At 39.3% G+C, this 19,025-nt stretch overlaps 1 protein-coding gene and 1 long non-coding RNA gene across 3 annotated transcripts; one reads left to right on the forward strand and one right to left on the reverse strand.

Annotated features, from left to right (window-relative positions):
* Positions 1-3,371: 3,371 nt before the first annotated feature.
* On the reverse strand, positions 3,372-8,760 carry LOC111928183 (uncharacterized). Its single transcript, XR_002863958.2, has 3 exons — positions 8,683-8,760; positions 4,198-4,275; positions 3,372-3,456 (listed from the first exon to the last, which is right to left on the reverse strand). It is a non-coding gene; the product is annotated as an uncharacterized LOC111928183 (long non-coding RNA).
* A 197-nt stretch (positions 8,761-8,957) lies between these two features.
* LOC111928505 (aldo-keto reductase family 1 member B10-like) lies at positions 8,958-18,871 on the forward strand. Of its 2 annotated transcripts, none has more exons than XM_086886045.1 (10): positions 8,958-9,661; positions 10,907-11,074; positions 12,702-12,818; positions 13,473-13,550; positions 13,998-14,120; positions 15,093-15,199; positions 16,018-16,099; positions 17,054-17,137; positions 17,965-18,047; positions 18,369-18,871. In XM_086886045.1, exons 1-10 carry the CDS (start codon positions 9,593-9,595, stop codon positions 18,409-18,411), a joined length of 954 nt encoding a protein of 317 aa, XP_086742171.1. In that variant the 5' UTR covers positions 8,958-9,592; the 3' UTR covers positions 18,412-18,871. The 2 variants fall into 2 exon arrangements, with proteins under 2 accessions (XP_086742171.1, XP_086742173.1); XM_086886047.1 differs by lacking the exon at positions 8,958-9,661 and adding an exon at positions 10,655-10,793.
* The last annotated feature ends 154 nt before the right edge of the window (positions 18,872-19,025 follow it).

The following is a 19,025-nucleotide window of genomic DNA, read 5'->3' on the forward strand; positions in this document are numbered from 1 at the left end:
TTTTTTTTTTTTTTCCCCATTAACCCAAAGATGAGCTATAAGCAGCTCAATACAGAAGAAGTTTTTTTACAGATACAGAGACCTAAATTTAAGTGCCCATTCATTCCTCCACAAAGGCTAATCACGTAAATCCTGCCAATCTCAAAAGCTGCTCTACCTCCAACAATATTGCAACCCAGTCCTTTCACAGCTGGTATGGAGACTATGAATTCAAAACAAAATAAAACTGAACAAAAAGAAACCAAACCAAACAAATCCTTGTTATGAAACATGGGAAGTTAGACAAGTTTTACCACCACACACTGAAAACTTTCTAGCCCCTCCCTTGACAGGTATTTTAAGTTTGAGGGATTATTTCCCTAATAACTGCTGGAATTGAGTGGTAGTGAAGCATTTGTTTTGATTTGCAGAACAGAATGGTTTCCTTTGAAAGCAGAAAATCTTTATCCCAGAACCCCCACACTCCAAAATCAGTTTTTTCACCTAAACATTGCTGCCAAACCTTCTCCTATTGAAGGCCTCTGCTAAATCAGTGATAATAAATGAAGTGAAATCATAATCATGTCTCAGATATTTTATTCTGTTATTCTAGATACTGCTGAAATTGTGTGAAAATAAAATGTGTAACCAAAGCCATGTAGCTTTTCATTTAACTCCACAGTTTCCATGCTATGAAAGAAACCACTCAAAGCAGGAATCAAGAATTCTGCCAGGAACTGTTAGTCAGAAGAAATATCCAGATTAAAATCAAAGAGAAAGCAGAAAAACAGAGATGATGAAGAGGAAAGGACACTATTAAGGAAAGAGAGAAGATGGCAAGGGTGACCAAACTGCACTGGGCTAGAGAGAATTGCTGGGCTCTGAGTTCAGATATTGAAGAGTAAAACACTTCTGCAAATCAAATGGCAACTGCCCTAACTGCAGTAATAAATGCTTTTATCTTCATTTTTGTTACAATAACATTTCTAGTGAGGATCTTGGTGCTGGTGAAGTATTGGTACAAGTTACCAGAGAAGGAAATATATATCAGGAGAATGAAATAATTCTGCTCCTTCTAAGCAATGTGGAGATTTTGCCCCCTCTGCAGGTCCAGGAAGATATCCAGAACCTAGAAAATTAGGTTCTAGAATTTAGAATTTAGAATTTAGAAATTGCACCATCCTGCAATAAAATACATTTCAGATTTATTTATCAGTGCTGCATGGCTGTGGCAATGTCTGTTTTCCCCCTTTGAGACATTCCTGAGTGCTGTTCTTCCCAAACCAAGCCACTTGGGATATTTCCTTTTCCCTTTCTGTTGGGACTCCAGCCCAGAGGAGCAGCCTGACAGCTGTACTCCACTATATATATTTTTTTTAATTTTTAATTCATGTACTAGTTCAGATTCTTTGTGTTTTTCTGCATGAGACACTTTTGACCACATACAGATTGAAAAAACAGCAGCCATCATACAATTCCTTGTAGAAAAAAGACAATTTCAGGTAAAGCACACTTTTCCCAGTGTCACTCAAGGAAGGGAAGGAAAAGAAATAAAAAAGGGGCCAATTTTTAAAGTTATTATATATCAATTTATTCATGCCATGAAATTTCACGGTGTAAAAATCATCTGACTGAATACAAAATATCAATATAAATAGATCAAAGAACAGACTTTGAGCTTTATTTCCTCCAAGTAAAGCAATCCTCCAAAAATATTAAAAGAGAAAAATCTTGACAGTGTCTTAGGAAAAAAAATTAAAATAAAATAAAATAAAATAAAATAAAATAAAATAAAATAAAATAAAACAAAATAAAATAAAATAAAATAAAATAAAATAAAATAAAATAATAAAATAAAATAAAACAAAACAAAATAAAATAAAATAATAAAATAAAATAAAATAAAATAAAATAAAATAAAATAAAATAAAATAAAATAAAATAAAATAAAATAAAATAAAATAATGTTGTATTTAAGATGAAAGTGAGTTGGATGGATTTGGTAAAGCCAGTGATATATTACTGTGCACCCTTATCTGATGCAGCTGCTCTAGGACGTGTCCCAGTACAGCAAACATAAACAAAGCCAGCAATTGATGATTAAAATTTGTGATGAAAAGACACACTGGACTAGTGTCAAAGTATATTCCAGGGAAAGACTCTCTACCACTTTTCCTGATGGCTTCAACGTGTATTTGAGGCAGACAGCTGCTTCCAATTGCTCTTGAAACCTCCTCTGACGTCAATAAGAAAACAATGTCAGCAAAAGATCTACGATAAAATGAGCTTTAAGAGCAACTGTGCTTTTGGCTATTTATTTTTAAAGTACTTTGTTGCTTCCAGATGAAAAACATTTTTACATTTAAGAGCATGACTTCCCTATTTTTCCTGTCTCTCTCTTTTCTGGATCAATCATTTCTTATTCCTAAGTCTTCCCCTGGTTTCCCCACCAGTTACAATTCCACTTTTCTTCCAATTTACTAAAGATCAGAAGGAAAGGAAAGGAAAGGAAAGGAAAGAGGAAAGGAAAGGAAAGAGGAAAGGAAAGGAAAGGAAAGGAAAGGAAAGGAAAGGAAAGGAAAGGAAAGGAAAGGAAAGGAAAGGAAAGGAAAGGAAAGGAAAGGAAAGGAAAGGAAAGGAAAGGAAAGGAAAGGAAAGGAAAGGAAAGGAAAGGAAAGGAAAGGAAAGGAAAGGAAAGGAAAGGAAAGGAAAGGAAAGGAAAGGAAAGGAAAGGAAAGGAAAGGAAAGGAAAGGAAAGGAAAGGAAAGGAAAGGAAAGGAAAATTTTCATTCTCCTAAAGCACTGTTATCAGTCATTATAGATAAAGGAAGAACTAAGAAAATTTTGAAAAGAATATGCACTAGGTTTCAACACTGCAATTTAATTTTCACAATCAGAAGACCTGCAGTTATAATACTTTGTTATTAAAGTCCACAGCTGACATCCAGGTAAAGCTAATATTCTATGGGGGGATCACATAAATACATTAGGAAGGTTGGAACATATCTCCAGCTAAAGAAATTTCTTTAAGATCAAGTACAAATTATTCTAAAGTTCTAAATCCCTGCCCAAAATCTAAGAAAGGTGGGGCCTGGATCTTCATTCTTTTGTAACAGCAGACAGTTTTTCAAGCTTTCTTATACTTCTAACAGTGACAAGAAGGGAAAAAATCCTTTTTTTTCTCTCTTTTTATTTAAAACATGGTTAAATTGGCTGGTTTTCCTAGAGGTATTTAAAAGGTGCATTCTTTGTAACAGGATTGTTAACATAGTCCAGCTTTGTTAAGAATTTGATTTTCTGGATTAAAAAAAAATAAATTAAATTGTCAGTTTACCTGCCCTGAATTGGTTTCAGCACGTGGTTGTCTTCTCTTGCCAAAGAAGGTTGTAAAATTCCATTTGGAAACTGATCTGCAGAACCCCTCCTTTTTACCCATATACACCAACCATACTGAAAACTCTGCTGGAAGATACAAGTCTGCAGATAAATGAGAAAAAAAAAATAAAGATTGAACTTGGAGTGCAACAGTGTAATAAAAACAAACAACTCTGTTACATAAATGTGGTTACTCTCCACTTCTGCAAGTGTGAGTCAGCTCAGGCAGCTGGGACAGCCACAAACTCAGAGTTAAAACTCAAAGAGAACATTCATTTCTGTCATTTCAGCCATCAGGGCATGCCCAAAGGGCAGAGGCACAAGACAAAAAGGCAAATCTGTGGAATTCTGTCCATGCTGGAGGATCACTGATTTATCAGGAGTTATTCCCAGCTGCAGGGTCACCTGAGCATATTTACAATCTCCAGCCTTTTAACTCACCCCTCCCAACATTAATACACCTCATTCTCGGCACAAGAGCACCTATTTTAATATTAATAATTTTTTAATTAAATATTTAAATATTTACTTAATAAATAAAAGATTGGCAATTCTCTTGTAGCAGCAACAACAACATTGTGAGTCATTGTCCACCCCATTCAAAAAACCAACTATTCCCAGTTACTAAATGTAAATATCTCCTCAGTAATTTGCTGGACACCACCCTGGTGTTTCTGTTTGCTCATATTCAGAAGCAAGGGCCTCCATCAACACTTCAGAGAGCAAAGAGCAGGATTGCTGCCAGGACATCTCCTCATCCATCACAACTTTCCTACACTCTTTTCCACCCCCGCTTCCTTTGTATGGCTGATCTCAGGTGATCTGAGATGTCAAGGCTCTTACCTGCATCTAAGGTGTTGTCTCAGCTCTTTTCAAAGTACTGCTCCAAATTCAGAGGAGGAAAGGAGGAGGAGAAAAGCCCTAAAAGCAAGGAATAAGCAGCAATCAGACTGCACAAGTGGTGAGCTGAGGAAAGCCCTTACAGGAGTTAACTCAAGGCTCTTCTCAACACAGTTTGAAGCGTTGTGTGCTTATGGATGTGACAAATGAGTGTGTTAGGCTGCTTAGAGAATCACTGGCAAAGGTATTAGTGAGAGCAGGTTTTAACATAAATTTGTAAAGGTGTAATTTAACAGAGTTCAGTGGCAAGAATGACTCCATTACTCATTACATGAGTGAAGCACACAAAGGAAAATCGGATTAGAAATCAGTCCAGAATGATTTACGTGGAGGCCAGGCACGCAAAATAGTAAAGGTGCAAAGGGTAAGGGTGCTAAAGGGTTTAGCAGCACTTAATCATTGACTAATTTAACATTTATAAAGTAATTTGATAGGATTTATTACAATTACCAGAGAGACCTAATTGCAGATTCAAAGATAGCACCATCGCTGCTGTGCTTGTGAGGGTATTTGAATCAATTCACACACAGGCACAGAAATATCTGCCTGAACCTGTTAAAAATTCCCCTTGAGTGCAGGGAAATGCTCACACTGGCTGTCTTTGCATCTCTCAGAGGGTGCAGGAGTGGAGTTATCACCCTGCCATCAGCTTTTGGTGACAGCTCTCCAAGGATCACAAACTTGAGGGCTCATGAGCTCTTGGAGGAGTCCCACTCACAGGGATGTGCTGGCACAGCCCACTGTGGTCCAGGAGAGCTCAAAAAGCCTCACTTAGGACCTAACAGGAATCTCTAAGGTTGTAGAGCAGCCTCAAAGAGAGGGGAGCAAGTTCCCCACCATGCTGGAGAAACAGGACATAGCTTGGGATTGACTGGACATAGCTCTGGTCACTCTCTCCAATGGATTTCTAACCCTGCTCTCAGAGTTTTGATGAAAGGTTTCACCTCAGTGTCACCAAAACTGGTGTCTTGCAACCACTCCAAAGGCAGCTGCTGCAGGGAAATGCTTTGAGTAAGCACTGAAAACCCACAGCTTGCTGATAAATTTGGGTACTGTGCATTGCACTCAAGGAGGGGGGAATCAATCAAAACATTCTACAAATGTCTTTCTCACATAAAAACTTCCTTCACTGCTGATTCACCACTTCCTACTGGCATTGTCAGGTCCATGAACACGATATTGTGCAAATAAGCCTGGCAGAAGCAGTTCTGTGTCAGGAAGAGCAGACCTTCCCTGCTCTGAGCTGCTGGGGCTCCTTTACTTTTGTTTTCAGAGACAGGCTGAGAGCACAGAACAATTCAGAAACAGCCTGAAGACAGGGTATAGCATAAAAGGGAAAGATTTGGCTGAGCTGAGTGCTCCCCCTGTGAGGAGACCCCCTGTGAAATGGTCACCTCCTGCACAGTGCCAGCTGAGCAGCACTGAGAGAGATGAGGATCCTTAGGCTGGAGAAGAGAAGGTTCAAGGAGGGGGTCTTGTCAATGTACATACAGAATCCTTTCAAGTTGTTTTCAAATTCCTGAAGGGAAGGTGCAAAGAGGACAGAGCCAGGCTCTTTTCAGTGGTGCCCAGTGCCAGGACCAGTCAATGGGCACAAAGTGAGACAGAGGCTTACAATTATATTACTATTATTTTATTATTTTATTTTATTTTATTTTATTTTATTTTATTATTTTATTTTATTTTATTTTATTTTATTTTATTTTATTTTATTTTATTTTATTTTATTTTGTTTTATTTTGTTTTATTTTATTTTTATTTTATTTTATTTAATTTTATTTTATTTTATATATTATATATTTCTTATACATTTATTTTATTATTATATATTAATATTACATTATACTACTATTTTAGAGACTCCATTATTACAAAACACAAAACACTTTTCCACTGCAAAGGTGGCTGAGCCTTGGCACAGCTTGACCAGAGATGCTGTGGTGGCTCCCACCTGGACACAGCTCTGAGCAACCTGCCTGAGCAGGGAAGAGGTCCAGGATGAATTCCAGACATCCCTTCCCACCTCACCACTCTGATTCTGTGCTATGTCTCAATCTTCACCCATTGCATATCCTGAAAATGTGCCCAGTGTGCCTTTAGACTCACAGGAAAAAAATAAACCAAGTTTTACTAAAATATAAATAGCTTAAGGTAGTCACAGGTTTCTTCTTCACATTGCAATATAGAACATTTTGGTCCAATAGACAGTTAACACTGTTATTATTGTTAAACTTGTTTTTATTTTAATAATTTAATATTTAATTTTGCTGCACTGTGTCTATCTCTCAGCCACTGAGCTGACAGGTCACGTACTCATACACACACCTCTGTTACAGCTTCTAAATCCCTAACCTGCTCTATAAATCACATTATTACACTTAAACCTCAAATTATTTTACCTAATATAATTTCTTACCTGCTGAAGACATATTCTTATTTATAACTATAGCATAAGTTTATAATTTTTCTACCTAATGTTTGTGTACATTTATCATTACATTAACCCAAGCTCTTTCCAAGGCTGCAGAGCCCTTCAGCATCTGTGGAATTTTCCATTTTTCCATTTCCCACACAATCCTTACCTTCTTAGCAGTTAAAAAAAATCACATTTGTTGTTTCACTATGGTTGCAAGAAATACATTGCAATGTTTTCTCAGCTAGGCAGGAGCAGACACCTGTGACTGGCTCCTCAGCATTAGTTCAGGAAAACAACACACATTGTACCCCCAAGGAGCCCTAACAGCTGGGCTAACTCATGTTGGGCCTTTGTATCAAAAAACCTCCATCTCTGAAGGTTGGACCTGATGGTCTTGGAGATCTTTTCCACCCTTCATGGTTCCATGAGACAAAACATAGCATTGGACCACCCACATAAGAGATTTGCATTTCTGCATTTCAGCAAAATGTGATCACAAGGAGCACAATTACACTCTAGAAAAGTCACTCCAGAGGAGGGACAGCTCCAAATCACACACTAGTAAACTTCCAGCTGGGTTTTAGCGACCCATGGGCATCATTAACAAGGTTCTGGACATGTCACCACCCGTATCTGCAGGCTCTGGTTCATGAAACAGCACGGCAGGGTGCCCAAGGGAGTTGCCAGGCTCTGCAAGGAGTGAAATCACCATGACTCAGCTAAAAAGTTGAGGTGAATGAGCCCCAGTCACCAACCCATTCAGCAAATAACTTACTTATTTATTTAATAAATAATTTATTTATTCAGTATTATGTTATTTGCATCCAGTAAGTAATAACAGTTTAAAAAAAAATAATTAAAGCCTTGATAAACCTTCATAAAGTCGGGTTTTATATGGCTTTGAATGATGAGTTACCTTCCTCCACCCAGATAAAGAAATCAGAACAAAAATATTTGAACTCTGTACACAAAGCAGAGTCCTTTCAGCAGTTCTCTTCTGCCAGCCCATTCTGTGGCTGAGTAGCCAAAACCTCTCCCTGCTCCTCCCTGGCCTGCAGGAAGTTCACTCCAAAGTCATTAATGTCTTTGAATTAAGATCTACGGGGAGGAAAATTATTGATGGCTCTGTTAAACAAGTGGGTAAAAAAAATAAAGACAATTGTGTGAGGTTTATACCTTCCAGACCAAGATTTGTTGCAAGTAAAGGTTAGTTTAATAGCTCAATCTCAGCATTTCCCAGTCTAGTCTCTACATAATTTTAGTAATCTCCCATTGCTATACCACCCAAGTGTCTTTAATATAAAATTAAGTAATCTGGATATGGCATAGGCTTGGTACAAAATATTTCCAATATTTTGAAATAGAGATCAGTGTAAAAAGAACAGCATGGTCTTTTCTGGCCTTAAAAACAATGGACCATTACTAAATGTATAAAATCTCAACAGACTTTTCTCTTTTCTTTATTTTTTTGGTAGGTCTTTCTTTTCTGTCAAATTCATCACATTTCTCACAGTAACTTTGTCTTTTTCTTTTTTTTGGGTGGGGTTGTTTGGTCTATGTGTTTTTTCATGTTTGTTTTCAATAGAAGGCACTTCCCCTTGCTTCTTTTAGTTTGACCATGCTGGAGTTATCAGCCACTTTGAAAAATTTGATTCCCTGCTTCCCTGTCTCTGCTTCATATCAATTTGGGGTTTTTTCCCCTCATTCTAGAATGTGTGATGTCATCCAAGACAACTGAAAGATGACAATAAAACTTGGTTAAGCCAATGGCTTAGAAACCAGGCCAAGGAGAGCAGGAAGAGATTTTGTTTGTATTTAAACCCAGAACATGCATTTGCTAGCCAAATGAAAATACTGTCCCATAAAAGCAGTTTAAACAATGTAAATGCACATAACTTTTAACAAATCACAATCAAACATCACAGTTAGTGGCTCAATAATTCGTGGTTGCTTCTATATTTTGATAGGCAAACATAAAAAGTCTAAGCATAAAATATTTAACTCTGGCTTACACTGTACAAGATGACACCAGTGGAACTTCCACAGCATTTAAATTGGTGGTCAGGGGTCAGCAATGAGCAAGAAGGAATAGCAATATAAGGATAAGAAAATAGCAATATAAGGAAAAGAAGAAAAGTGTAGACTCAAGCAGCACAGCATCCCTTCTGTGATAACACAAAGTGTCTGTGACTCAGGTAGGGTGCTGGACTTACATCAGCTTCATGGTGTGAAGCATCTTTTCTTCCAGGCAGCTGCAGCAAAGCAGAGCCCAGTCCCTGCAGGCTCTGCCTCTGGATTTTGGAGGCACTGCACTCCTCCAGAGCCTCCTGCCACCTCTAAATATCACTGTGCAAAGAGCAGGGGGCTTATTGGGACTAAAGGTGTGATCACAAATCCCCTTGTGCAGCGTCTGACACCCTCCCAGTGCTGGCTGAGATTTAAATTGGAGGCCAGGGAAGAGATTCCTTCCCACAGACCGGGTCCAGCAGGGAGCCCACCCCTCTGCAAAGACAGGGCACTCAGAAATCAGCCAAAACACAATAATTTCATTAATTTCGCCGTGAACAGCAGGTGAGCCTAATGCTTTTGAGGAAAAAAATATGAAAAAAAAATCATTTTCCACTTTTCACAGACACGAGAAATCCATTTGGTGAAGAGGCAGAAATTCTCCTGGCTCTCTCTCAGCACCACGAAACCACAAAAGACTCCAAAGCCATCGAGTCCAGCCTGTCCCCAACCCTTGTCCCCAAGTGCCACCTCCTTTCGAGGGCTGGCGATGCCACCGGGACTCTTTCAGAGCACAACAGCGACATCAGCCCCGAGGCTTTCCGGAAGGACCGGGCGAGGCGGGGCCGGGGCAGCTCCGCTCCCTTAGAGCGGCCTCGGGCAGGCGGACAGACAGACGGACAGACAGACAGCACCATGGCCATCCCCTGCGTGGAGCTCAGCAACAAGATGAAGATACCCGCCCTGGGGCTGGGCACCTGGCAGGTACCGAGGGCAGGCAGGGAGATGCAGGGATGAGGGATGAAGTTAAAGCATCGGCAAAATAGAAAAGGGAAATGATTTAAAAAAAAAAAAAAAAAATAAATAATATGGAAAAGGATTAAAAAAAATCATAGAAAAGGGAAAGGATAAAAAAATCATAGAAAAGGGAAAGGATAAAAAAAAATCATAGAAAAGGGAAAGGATAAAAAAATCATAGAAAAGGGAAAGGATGAAAAAGAGAAAAGATAAAAAAAAATAAGGGAAAAGGATACAGAATGATAGAAAAGGGAAAGGATACAAAATAGAAAAGGAAAGGATACAAAATAATAGAAAAGTATACAAAATAATAGAAAAGGATACAAAGTAATAGAAAAGGATACAAAATAATAGAAAAGGACACAAAAATAATAGAAAAGGATACAAAATAATAGAAAAGGATACAAAGTAATAGAAAAGGATACAAAGTAATAGAAAAGGATACAAAATAATAGAAAAGGATGCAAAATAGAAAAGTAAAAGGATACAAAAATAATAGAAAAGGATACAAAATAATGGAAAAGGATACAAAGTAATAGAAAGAGAAAAGGATACAAAATAGAAAAGGAAGTGCCGCTCTAAAATCCGGGTCCGTGCCCTGCCTGGCGCTCGCAGCGCCCGATGGCGGCCGCTTATGCAACAGGGCGGGGGGGCCGAGGGGAGCCGAGGGGGAAAAAACCAAAAAAAATATAAATTAGGGGCTGGAGGAGGTGGGAGGAGGCGCAAAAACCAGAGGGGAAGAGAAGGAAATCCACCATAAAGAGCGAGCGGCAGCGGCTTGCAGCCGCAGGATGGGGTCGGGGTCTGCGGGGGGAGGATTTGGGGAAGGGGAAGATTTGGGGAAGATTTGGGGAAGGGGAGGATTTGGGGAAGGGGAGGATTTGGGGAAGGGGAAGATTTGGGGAAGGGGAAGATTTGGGGAAGGGGAAGATTTGGGGAAGGGGAAGATTTGGGGAAGGGGAAGTGGCGAAACTCCTTGGGCAACACAGGGAGCAAAGAGGGGAAATGGCAGGGGATGTGTTGCTGGCACAAAGATGATGGCTTGCAGAAACAAGCTCCTTTCTGCTCTGTGCCCGCTCCCCGCTGGAAAATCCATCAGGTTTCACTTTAGTGAGGAGGAAACGCCAGCAAAGGGGGGATGTGTGGAGCTGTCTCTGAGCCCTGGCAGGGGGACGAGGAAAAACTCCTGGTTGGCTTCTGTTTGATTTTCAGGCTCCCCCGGGAAAGGTGGAGGAGGTGGTGAAGTTTGCCATCGATGCCGGCTACCGCCACTTCGACTGTGCCTATTTCTACCAGAATGAGAATGAAATTGGGAATGCGGTCCAGCAGAAGATCAAGGAGGGAGCTGTGAAACGGGAAGACCTCTTCATTGTCACTAAGGTACAAGGATGCAAATTTATTGGGGCATTTAGCTTTTCTTGCAGAGAAATCTCTGTTGTACCTGTAAAGTAACACAGTTCCCTTCTCTGATATTCACTTCGTGGTTTTCTTGTTGTGGCTTAAAAGTCCCACCCTGTATTTGGACTTGGCTTTATCAGGAACTGCTGACAACTTAGGAAAGATATCACAGCTATTACTGATCTAATAATTTCCTCACATCGATTAACTCAATTATTCTGGGTGTTCAATTGGACACACCCAAGGAAGATAAGGGGAAAAAAACACAAAAAAATCCCACAAACCAAACAAAACCACAAAAAAAAACCCCAAAAAATGCACAACCCCCCCCCTCCAGTCGTCTGGATTCATCAGTGCTAAGCAAGACATTTAAAAACTGTGTCACATACAAATCCTGAAAGGGAACAGAAATCAGAGCATTTTATATGTGTTTTCTTCATTCCTTTATCTCACCCACTTGTTCCAGAAGTTCTCCTCACCTAAAAGGATTTTACTAACTAATAAATTTACCACTTGGTGTTTTTACCAGCAAAACCAGAAAACTTTGAGTATAACTAAGATTCTCCACATTAAGCCTTGTTTTTGTTAAAATAGCATGGTTTCATTTAATAATACTCATTCTTCTATTTAAACAACTTCAGTTTTGATTTCAAAAATGAAGTAAAATTGACAACTGTTCTCAGTGTGGACATTTAAAAGGGACAGAAGGAGCTACTCAATAGTCAAAATTTAGGCTGAAAAAAATAATTGCTAACAGCTTTGCTGTGTCCCATGCACTTGACAGAGTGTTACATTTATATCTGAGAATATCTTCTCATAAGTGGGAATCCTGACTCCACCTTCATGACAGCCGGATTTGTGGAGTGTTTGTCCTGCTTTAACAATGGAATGCTCCATCCTCATCTTCAGCATGTGCTGACTTAAGTGGGGAAGTGTTGGAGTCAGAGGCACAGAGTGTGTGCCCTTATCTCTGATACCTGGCTCTGACATCCAAGAAAACACTGAATTTCATATAACACCATGAAAACAACTGTTAAATGGAAAAACTAAGAGTGTGAGTAAGTTAGAGAGTTTTCTTAAGTCACCAGGTAAAAAAGTTAAAGGTTTAAATTAGCTTAGAAAACAAAAGGCAAGATGGAGGATTTAGGGTGTTGTCTCTTGTCCTTCTTCTTTCTTCTTCATCTTCTTCTTCCAGAGGTTTTTGGGTAGTAATGAGTGATTGAATAGAAAATGCCACAGGGCAGCTCACAGGTGTTGGGTCATTGGGTCACTAAGAACAATAATTAACTTGGCATTTGTTAATTGGGTAAATGGACATATAAAAAACCTTGAAGAAGTTCTTTGTTGGCCATTTTGCACCTTTCTATCTTAGTGCATGTAGCTCCTTGTGCCTTGTATATATGTAATATAGATTAGAGAAGAATAAACAAGAGAAAACTGCCTCTCTCTCATCAATCTCAGTCCAAGGGGGAAAAGAACCCAGCCACAAATGTCCTATCAAGACAGGGAGGGAGTTTTCCTCCCAGACCCCCAAGTGTGTGTCCCTCTGTCCCCTGGTGTTCCCTGTGGGAGCTGTGCGGTGACAGCCGGGCTCGGTCTCTTCCCACAGCTGTGGAACACGTTCCATGAGAAGTCCATGGTTAAGGTGGGGTTCAAGAAGAGCCTTGCTGCCCTCCAACTGGACTACCTCGACCTCTACCTGATGCACTTCCCCATGGGATTCAAGGTAGTGCTGCTCTCCACCTCTTTCCTCCCTTAGCCCCCCAGGAACACGCTGCATTCTCTCATCTTTGCTGTGACCATCTTCATTACCCTGCTGGCATGTGGGGTTCCTTTGGCTCTTCCCTGATCCTGCTGGTAGCAAGAATTTGGTCATTAAAAAAGTGGTGTGTTTTAGCATGGGAGTTTGGCTTTTCATGCCTTTTGGGTTGTGATGTAGGTGTGAGCACCCCTGGGTCTTCTGGCAACCAGCACAGGTGGTTACAGCATGGACACGAAGGTTTTTGGGGATGTTGGCTTGGTCTGAAGCAAACAGCAGTGAAAAAATGAAGCACAGCACAGAAGGAATGTAATTTTTCCCCCAATCTACATCTGTGTAAAATAAATAAGAAACTAGAACAAAGGGGCTGGGGGTGTCTGTTCCCTTCTCTCCAGATCTGCCAAAGTTACATAATTATTACTAATCCCACACCCCTTGCATGCAGGCACTGATATTGTGAAATGTGGCCCTCACCCAAAAGAGAATACTAACAGACATGCATCACTTTTAGTTATGCAACATGTTTAAACAACTTGCTGCCAGTAAATGCAGTCCAAAGTGCTGGTACACCATAGGAAATTCAACACTTAAAAAATCATTGTATTATTTTTAATTTAACAGGCTGGTGAAGAGCTGCATCCTCTGGATGACAAGGGTCACAGCATTCCCAGTGATGCAGATTTTCTGGACACATGGGAGGTGAGTCCATAGAGAAGAAAAGGTGGAGCAGAGATCTGCCTGCAAAATGAAATTGAGGGGTATGTTTGGGCATGAAGGAGAGCCACACAAAATTGTATTTCAGCCAGAGAGTTGCTTGTATCTCTTGTTTTGGGGAGCAAGAAGGGGATGTTTTTAGTAAGGCTTAAGAGAAGGAAGCTGTCAGCACTGTGGGTGCTGTCCTTGAAATACTTGGATACACAGAAAAGGTAGAACCAACCCTTTAGATTAATCTAGGTGTGGCTGTTAATTTACTGGGTGTTTGTGCAGTTAGGAGTCTGTTCTCTTTTATTAACTGAGGTACTTTTATGCCATCTAATCTAGCATGAATTGTTCATTCATTTGCCAGGAGCTTGAGGCAAATAAAATAATGTAGTTTGACAGTAATACCAAACTCATCCCTTCCCCTGGGTTGTCCTTACTCATTAGGCCATGGAAGAGCTGGTGGATGCTGGTCTGGTTAAAGCCATTGGTGTCTCCAACTTCAACCATGAGCAGATTGAAAGAATCTTGAACAAGCCAGGACTGAAACACAAACCTGTAATGAACCAGGTGAGCATTTTGTTTCCATTCCTCAGCTAACCTTGCAGTCCAGAATCATAGAATGGATTAGGATTGGAAAGTACTTTAAGGATTATTTAGATCCAGCCCCTTTCCATGAGGCTGGAGCCTTCCATTTAGAAGTATTCAATATATTTAGAGAGTGTGTGTGTGTATATATATATAATTAGAGGACACCTAAATTCATACAAAATATAAACACACTATACATGTCCTATATAAATAATTTATACAATATATATTTAGAGTAATCCTAAATATATCCAGCAAAATCCCTACTGTGAGTTCCTGCACCAGCATGGGACTTACTAATTTATTATTAATTTATTATTATTATTACTAGGCTTACTAATTTTTTGACATAAAATAAACCACTCCATTACAGGAAGGAGGTTGAAGAGTACAATTCCATAACAAATTATGTGATTATGTAACATATGATGGCAGCACAGCAGCAGCTCAGGGGACCTTCTGATTTTCTTCTTTGCACTCAGCTGAGGGTTCTGAATGTAATTCCCACTCTTCCAGGTGGGGAATGCCCAGGGATGTCCCCACAGCAGCTCAGGTGTGAGATAACCACAGTACAGGTTCTTTGAGGAAAGGAGAGGTTGGGTGCCTGAGAGCAGGAAATGAACTTGGGGCATTCTGAGCTGCCCCTCTGAGGGTGCAATCCTGCCCTGCAGTAGTCCAGGGAGGCTCATTTCCCAGATTCCACGAATAAAACTCTTTAATTCTTGTCTGCTTTTTGCTTTCTGGGGGTAATATGTAGCATGAGAAAGCTCTGTTCTCTGCTAGGCCTCTAGATGCTGCTGTGACTTTAATAACTTTTTCATTAGATAGATTTGAATCATGGTACTGGAAGCGAAGTCTTCACATTTTCTGTGATCCAAGAGGATTTAAAATGTAAAGCTCTGCAGCTCAGCAAAGTCTCCCTCTTTATCAGCCATCTTCCTGTGCCTGCAGGTGGAATGTCATCCATACCTGACCCAGGAGAAGTTGGTCAAGTACTGTAAATCCAAAGGGTTGGCTGTGACTGCCTACAGCCCCCTGGGCTCTCCTAACCGTCCCTGGTAAGACAGCACTGCAGCCTTTCTGCACACAAAACACTGCACTTCAACTGGGGAAAATTATTATTATTATTATTATTATTATTATTATTATTATTATTATTATTATTATTATTATTATTATTATTCCTCCTTTATTATTATTATCATTATTATTATTATCATTATTATTATTTTCATTATTATTATTATTTTCATTACTATTTTCATTATTTTCATTATTATTATTATTTTCATTATTATTATTATTTTCATTATCATTATCATTATCATTGTCATTATCATTATCATTATAATTGTCATTATAATTATTATTATCATTATCACTATTATTATTAATTATTATTATCATTATCATTATTATCATTATAATAATTATAATAATACTTTTTATATATTAAATATCATTTGAAATATTAACTATATAATAATAATCATTATTATCATCATCATTATTTTCATTATATTATTATAATAATTATAATAATACTTTTATATATGACATATTATATATCATTTGTATTTTTAATTATATAATAATAATCATTATTATCATTATGCTAGTAATGATAATGAGAAAATGATAGTAATAATGATAATAATGGTAATAATGATAAAATGATGATGATGATGATGATGGTGATGATGATGATGATGAATAATAATAATAATAATAATAATAATAATAATAATAATAATAGTAATATATAAATGATAGAGGTGAAATGAGAAGAGTTCTGTTGTCTTGATGCAGATTATGTCCCATGATGCTACAGGGCAGCTATCACCTTTCTACTGCCACCATCTCTATTTTTTAACAGGGCTAAGCCAGGGGAACCCACCCTTCTGGATGATCCCAGGATTAAAGACATTGCAGCCAGACATCAGAAAAGCCCTGCCCAGGTACAAACTGTCAGAACAAACTATTCCTCCTGCTCAGATGTCTTGCAGGCCACTCCTGGCAGATGTTATTTTCTGTAGAGATACATTCTAATGGGGCTGGACTTGACTCTTCCTTCTGCCCAAGTTCTTAACAGCCCTCAAAAAATCATCAGCTATTTTCAAGGAGGTCTTGAGTGCCAAGTTTTGGGGTGGACTGATCAGAAATGCTTTCCTCAGGTGTTCCCCTTCCTAAATTTATATTCCTTTCTCCAGCTAAGTCATTCTTCAGAACAGTCCTGTAATTTGATAGGCTCCAACCTGCTCGTGTTCACAAAGAATTATTGAAAGCTGCTTGATTATTTAAGATTTCCTTTTTCTCTATTAGTTTGCTAGTCACACAAATGAGTTGGTGCCTGGGGTGTGCAGAAGCAGCACCTGAAACAAAGCCACACGTTCACATGCCATCAAAGACAATCATATTCTAAGACAGGCAGAGCAGGATGAAAACATTCAATAGTTGGTTTTTTTTTGGAGGGGAGGGGAAACTTTTAAATTCTGTAAATGTGTTTTTCTTTTTATGGGCTTTCAAAAGCTGAACCTTGGTGAGATACTTACCTGTGAGCCCAAAATAATCTGTAGCATCATTATGCTCACTGAGTCTGAGCATTCACATAATACAAACCAGAGCATCATAATTTTTCTCCTCTTGCTACTACCCTAAACAAAACCAAAACAAATCCTTCAAAAGCCACAATGTGGGCTTTAAGAAATTACAGTTTGCCAGTCTGCTGGCAAATGTGTGAGCAAATCCTGGCACGTCAAAGTCCTGTGTGCAAGCCTGTGATCTTCCAAAGAGTGAATATGGTTGTAGAAAAAGAAATTGTAGATTAAAAGGGAAAAATGAAAAAAATCCACAGAATGTGTTTGAACAGATTTCTCAGGACACTGTTTGTGCTCCTCCTTGTTCTTTCCTAGGTCCTGATCCGCTTTCTGGTCCAAAGAGACATCATTGTCATTCCCAAGTCTGACAAGCCACACCGTGTTGAGGAGAACATGAAGGTGAAGTTCCCTTTGGAGATGCTGCTGCCTGGTTTGATGCACCCACAGCCTCTCTGTGTTTCCAAGCAGCACCAAGTCACTGGAAGGGGGGTACAGAGATTTGAAGACTGGGGCTCAGCACTACCAAACCAGCAGGGGAAAAGCATTTTGTTCCTGCTGGGAGAGAAATGAGTTACACCAGGGTGGTCTGAGCTCTGCTGCTGCTGCAGAAAGGGACCCCCAGGTTTGGGGGAAAGCTTAGCAAGTCCTCAGGGTGTAAAGGAACAAGCTGTGACCACCAGTGGTGTTTGTCTCACTTTGAGGCTGTGGCAGTGCAGTTTGGCTGGATGTTTGCTCATCAGGTGTGGCATCTTACATAACACCTCTGTGCTGCTTTTAATCCATGGTGAGAGGGCTTGGAGTCATTTCTCCTATGAACCCCTAGCAAGAGCTCTTAGATGATTAACTGTGATTTTTTTAAACAGTTATTTGCAGCTGATACCCAGCAGTCCTCTCTTACAGCAGAAAATTTACCTCCAGTATTTGTGACACATTCTGAGCACCTAAAAACTTTTCTGTGTGCATTACAACACAAAGTGAAGTGGTGTTGTTATTCAGCCACCCAGAAATGTGAGACCTTGCCATGAACAGCACCTCAGTAAGAAAAGAACTGTTTTGATGGCTTCAAGGGTTGTTATTTGCCTGAGAAATAAGAGGATTGCTCAACTCTGCTTAATGCATTCCTACCTCAAGTCCTAAGTGCATGAAGCACACTTAGTGGCTAACTACTCATGAATCTAACTAAAAAGAGTTTTGTTTTGTTTCTTTTTTTTATCTTTCCCTGCTAGGTGTTTGACTTTGAACTGTCCAAAAAGGAGATGGATGTCATCCTCAGCTTTAACAGGAACTGGAGGGCAGTTCCAGTGGTCCAGTAGGTTCCTTATTATCCCTCCTATCCATTTGTCCTGTTTCCCTCTGTATTTTCATCCCCCCTGTCTTGAACACATACATGACCAAGACCAGGGAGAGATCATATTTTAAACTTTGAGGCATGTCCTGGAAATTCAGGAGGGAGATCCATTTGGAGAGTGCTCCCTCCAGCACATTGGTGTTGGAGGGGCTTTTCCACAAGGCTGTGTTTGATTTTATTTAATGACAGCTGCAGGACTCAATCACCTTGGCAGTGGGGCAGGGAAATGCTGCTCAGAACACTTTCTGTGCTACTTGAATAACAAAATCCTTCTCTTTTCAGAGCTGTCAACCACAAGGACTACCCGTTCAAAGCAGAGTATTAAATGCAGGTGGTTCCTGCAAGACCTCCATTTAACTCCTTCCACATCAGGTGTTCTCTCCAGCTCGACCTTCATTTCTTCTCTACTTGATAATCATTATGGGCAGCACCTTTTTCCTCCTTTTTTTTTTAAGGAGGAGAGCACTAACTGATGTAAGAATGCAGCAAAAAGGGTGGGATTTTTTGTAAAGATGCTTGGCAGAAATCTGGTTTTGATTATTAGTAAAAATAAGGTGTCTTTTCATTTCCTTTTTATCTGGTCTTCCTTAATTAGAGACATGTTTAACAAAAAACTAGCTACTTACATGGAGTTTTTTATATGTTACCTCCATTGTGGTCAGTCACACAGTGGCTCATGAGTCACTGTCACAGAACAGTTGCTTTTTATATATTTGTGATTTTTACAGGGTGTATTTCTAATGCTTTAAAATTTTATATGAATAAAGTTTTATCAACAACAAAAATCGATCAGTGTAGTCCTTAAATTGTTTTATATAGTTTGGCATGTTTTTCTAAATTTTAATACAGATAGAAATAAGTTTCTATAATTTTTGTAAAAGGACAGGAGATAGAGATCACTTTGTGGTTTATTGTTCAAAACAGGATTGTGCTGTAGCT

This window comes from Cyanistes caeruleus, chromosome 4 (genome assembly GCF_971803275.1).
Source record: "Cyanistes caeruleus chromosome 4, bCyaCae1.hap1.1, whole genome shotgun sequence".
Lineage (NCBI taxonomy): Eukaryota > Metazoa > Chordata > Aves > Passeriformes > Paridae > Cyanistes > Cyanistes caeruleus.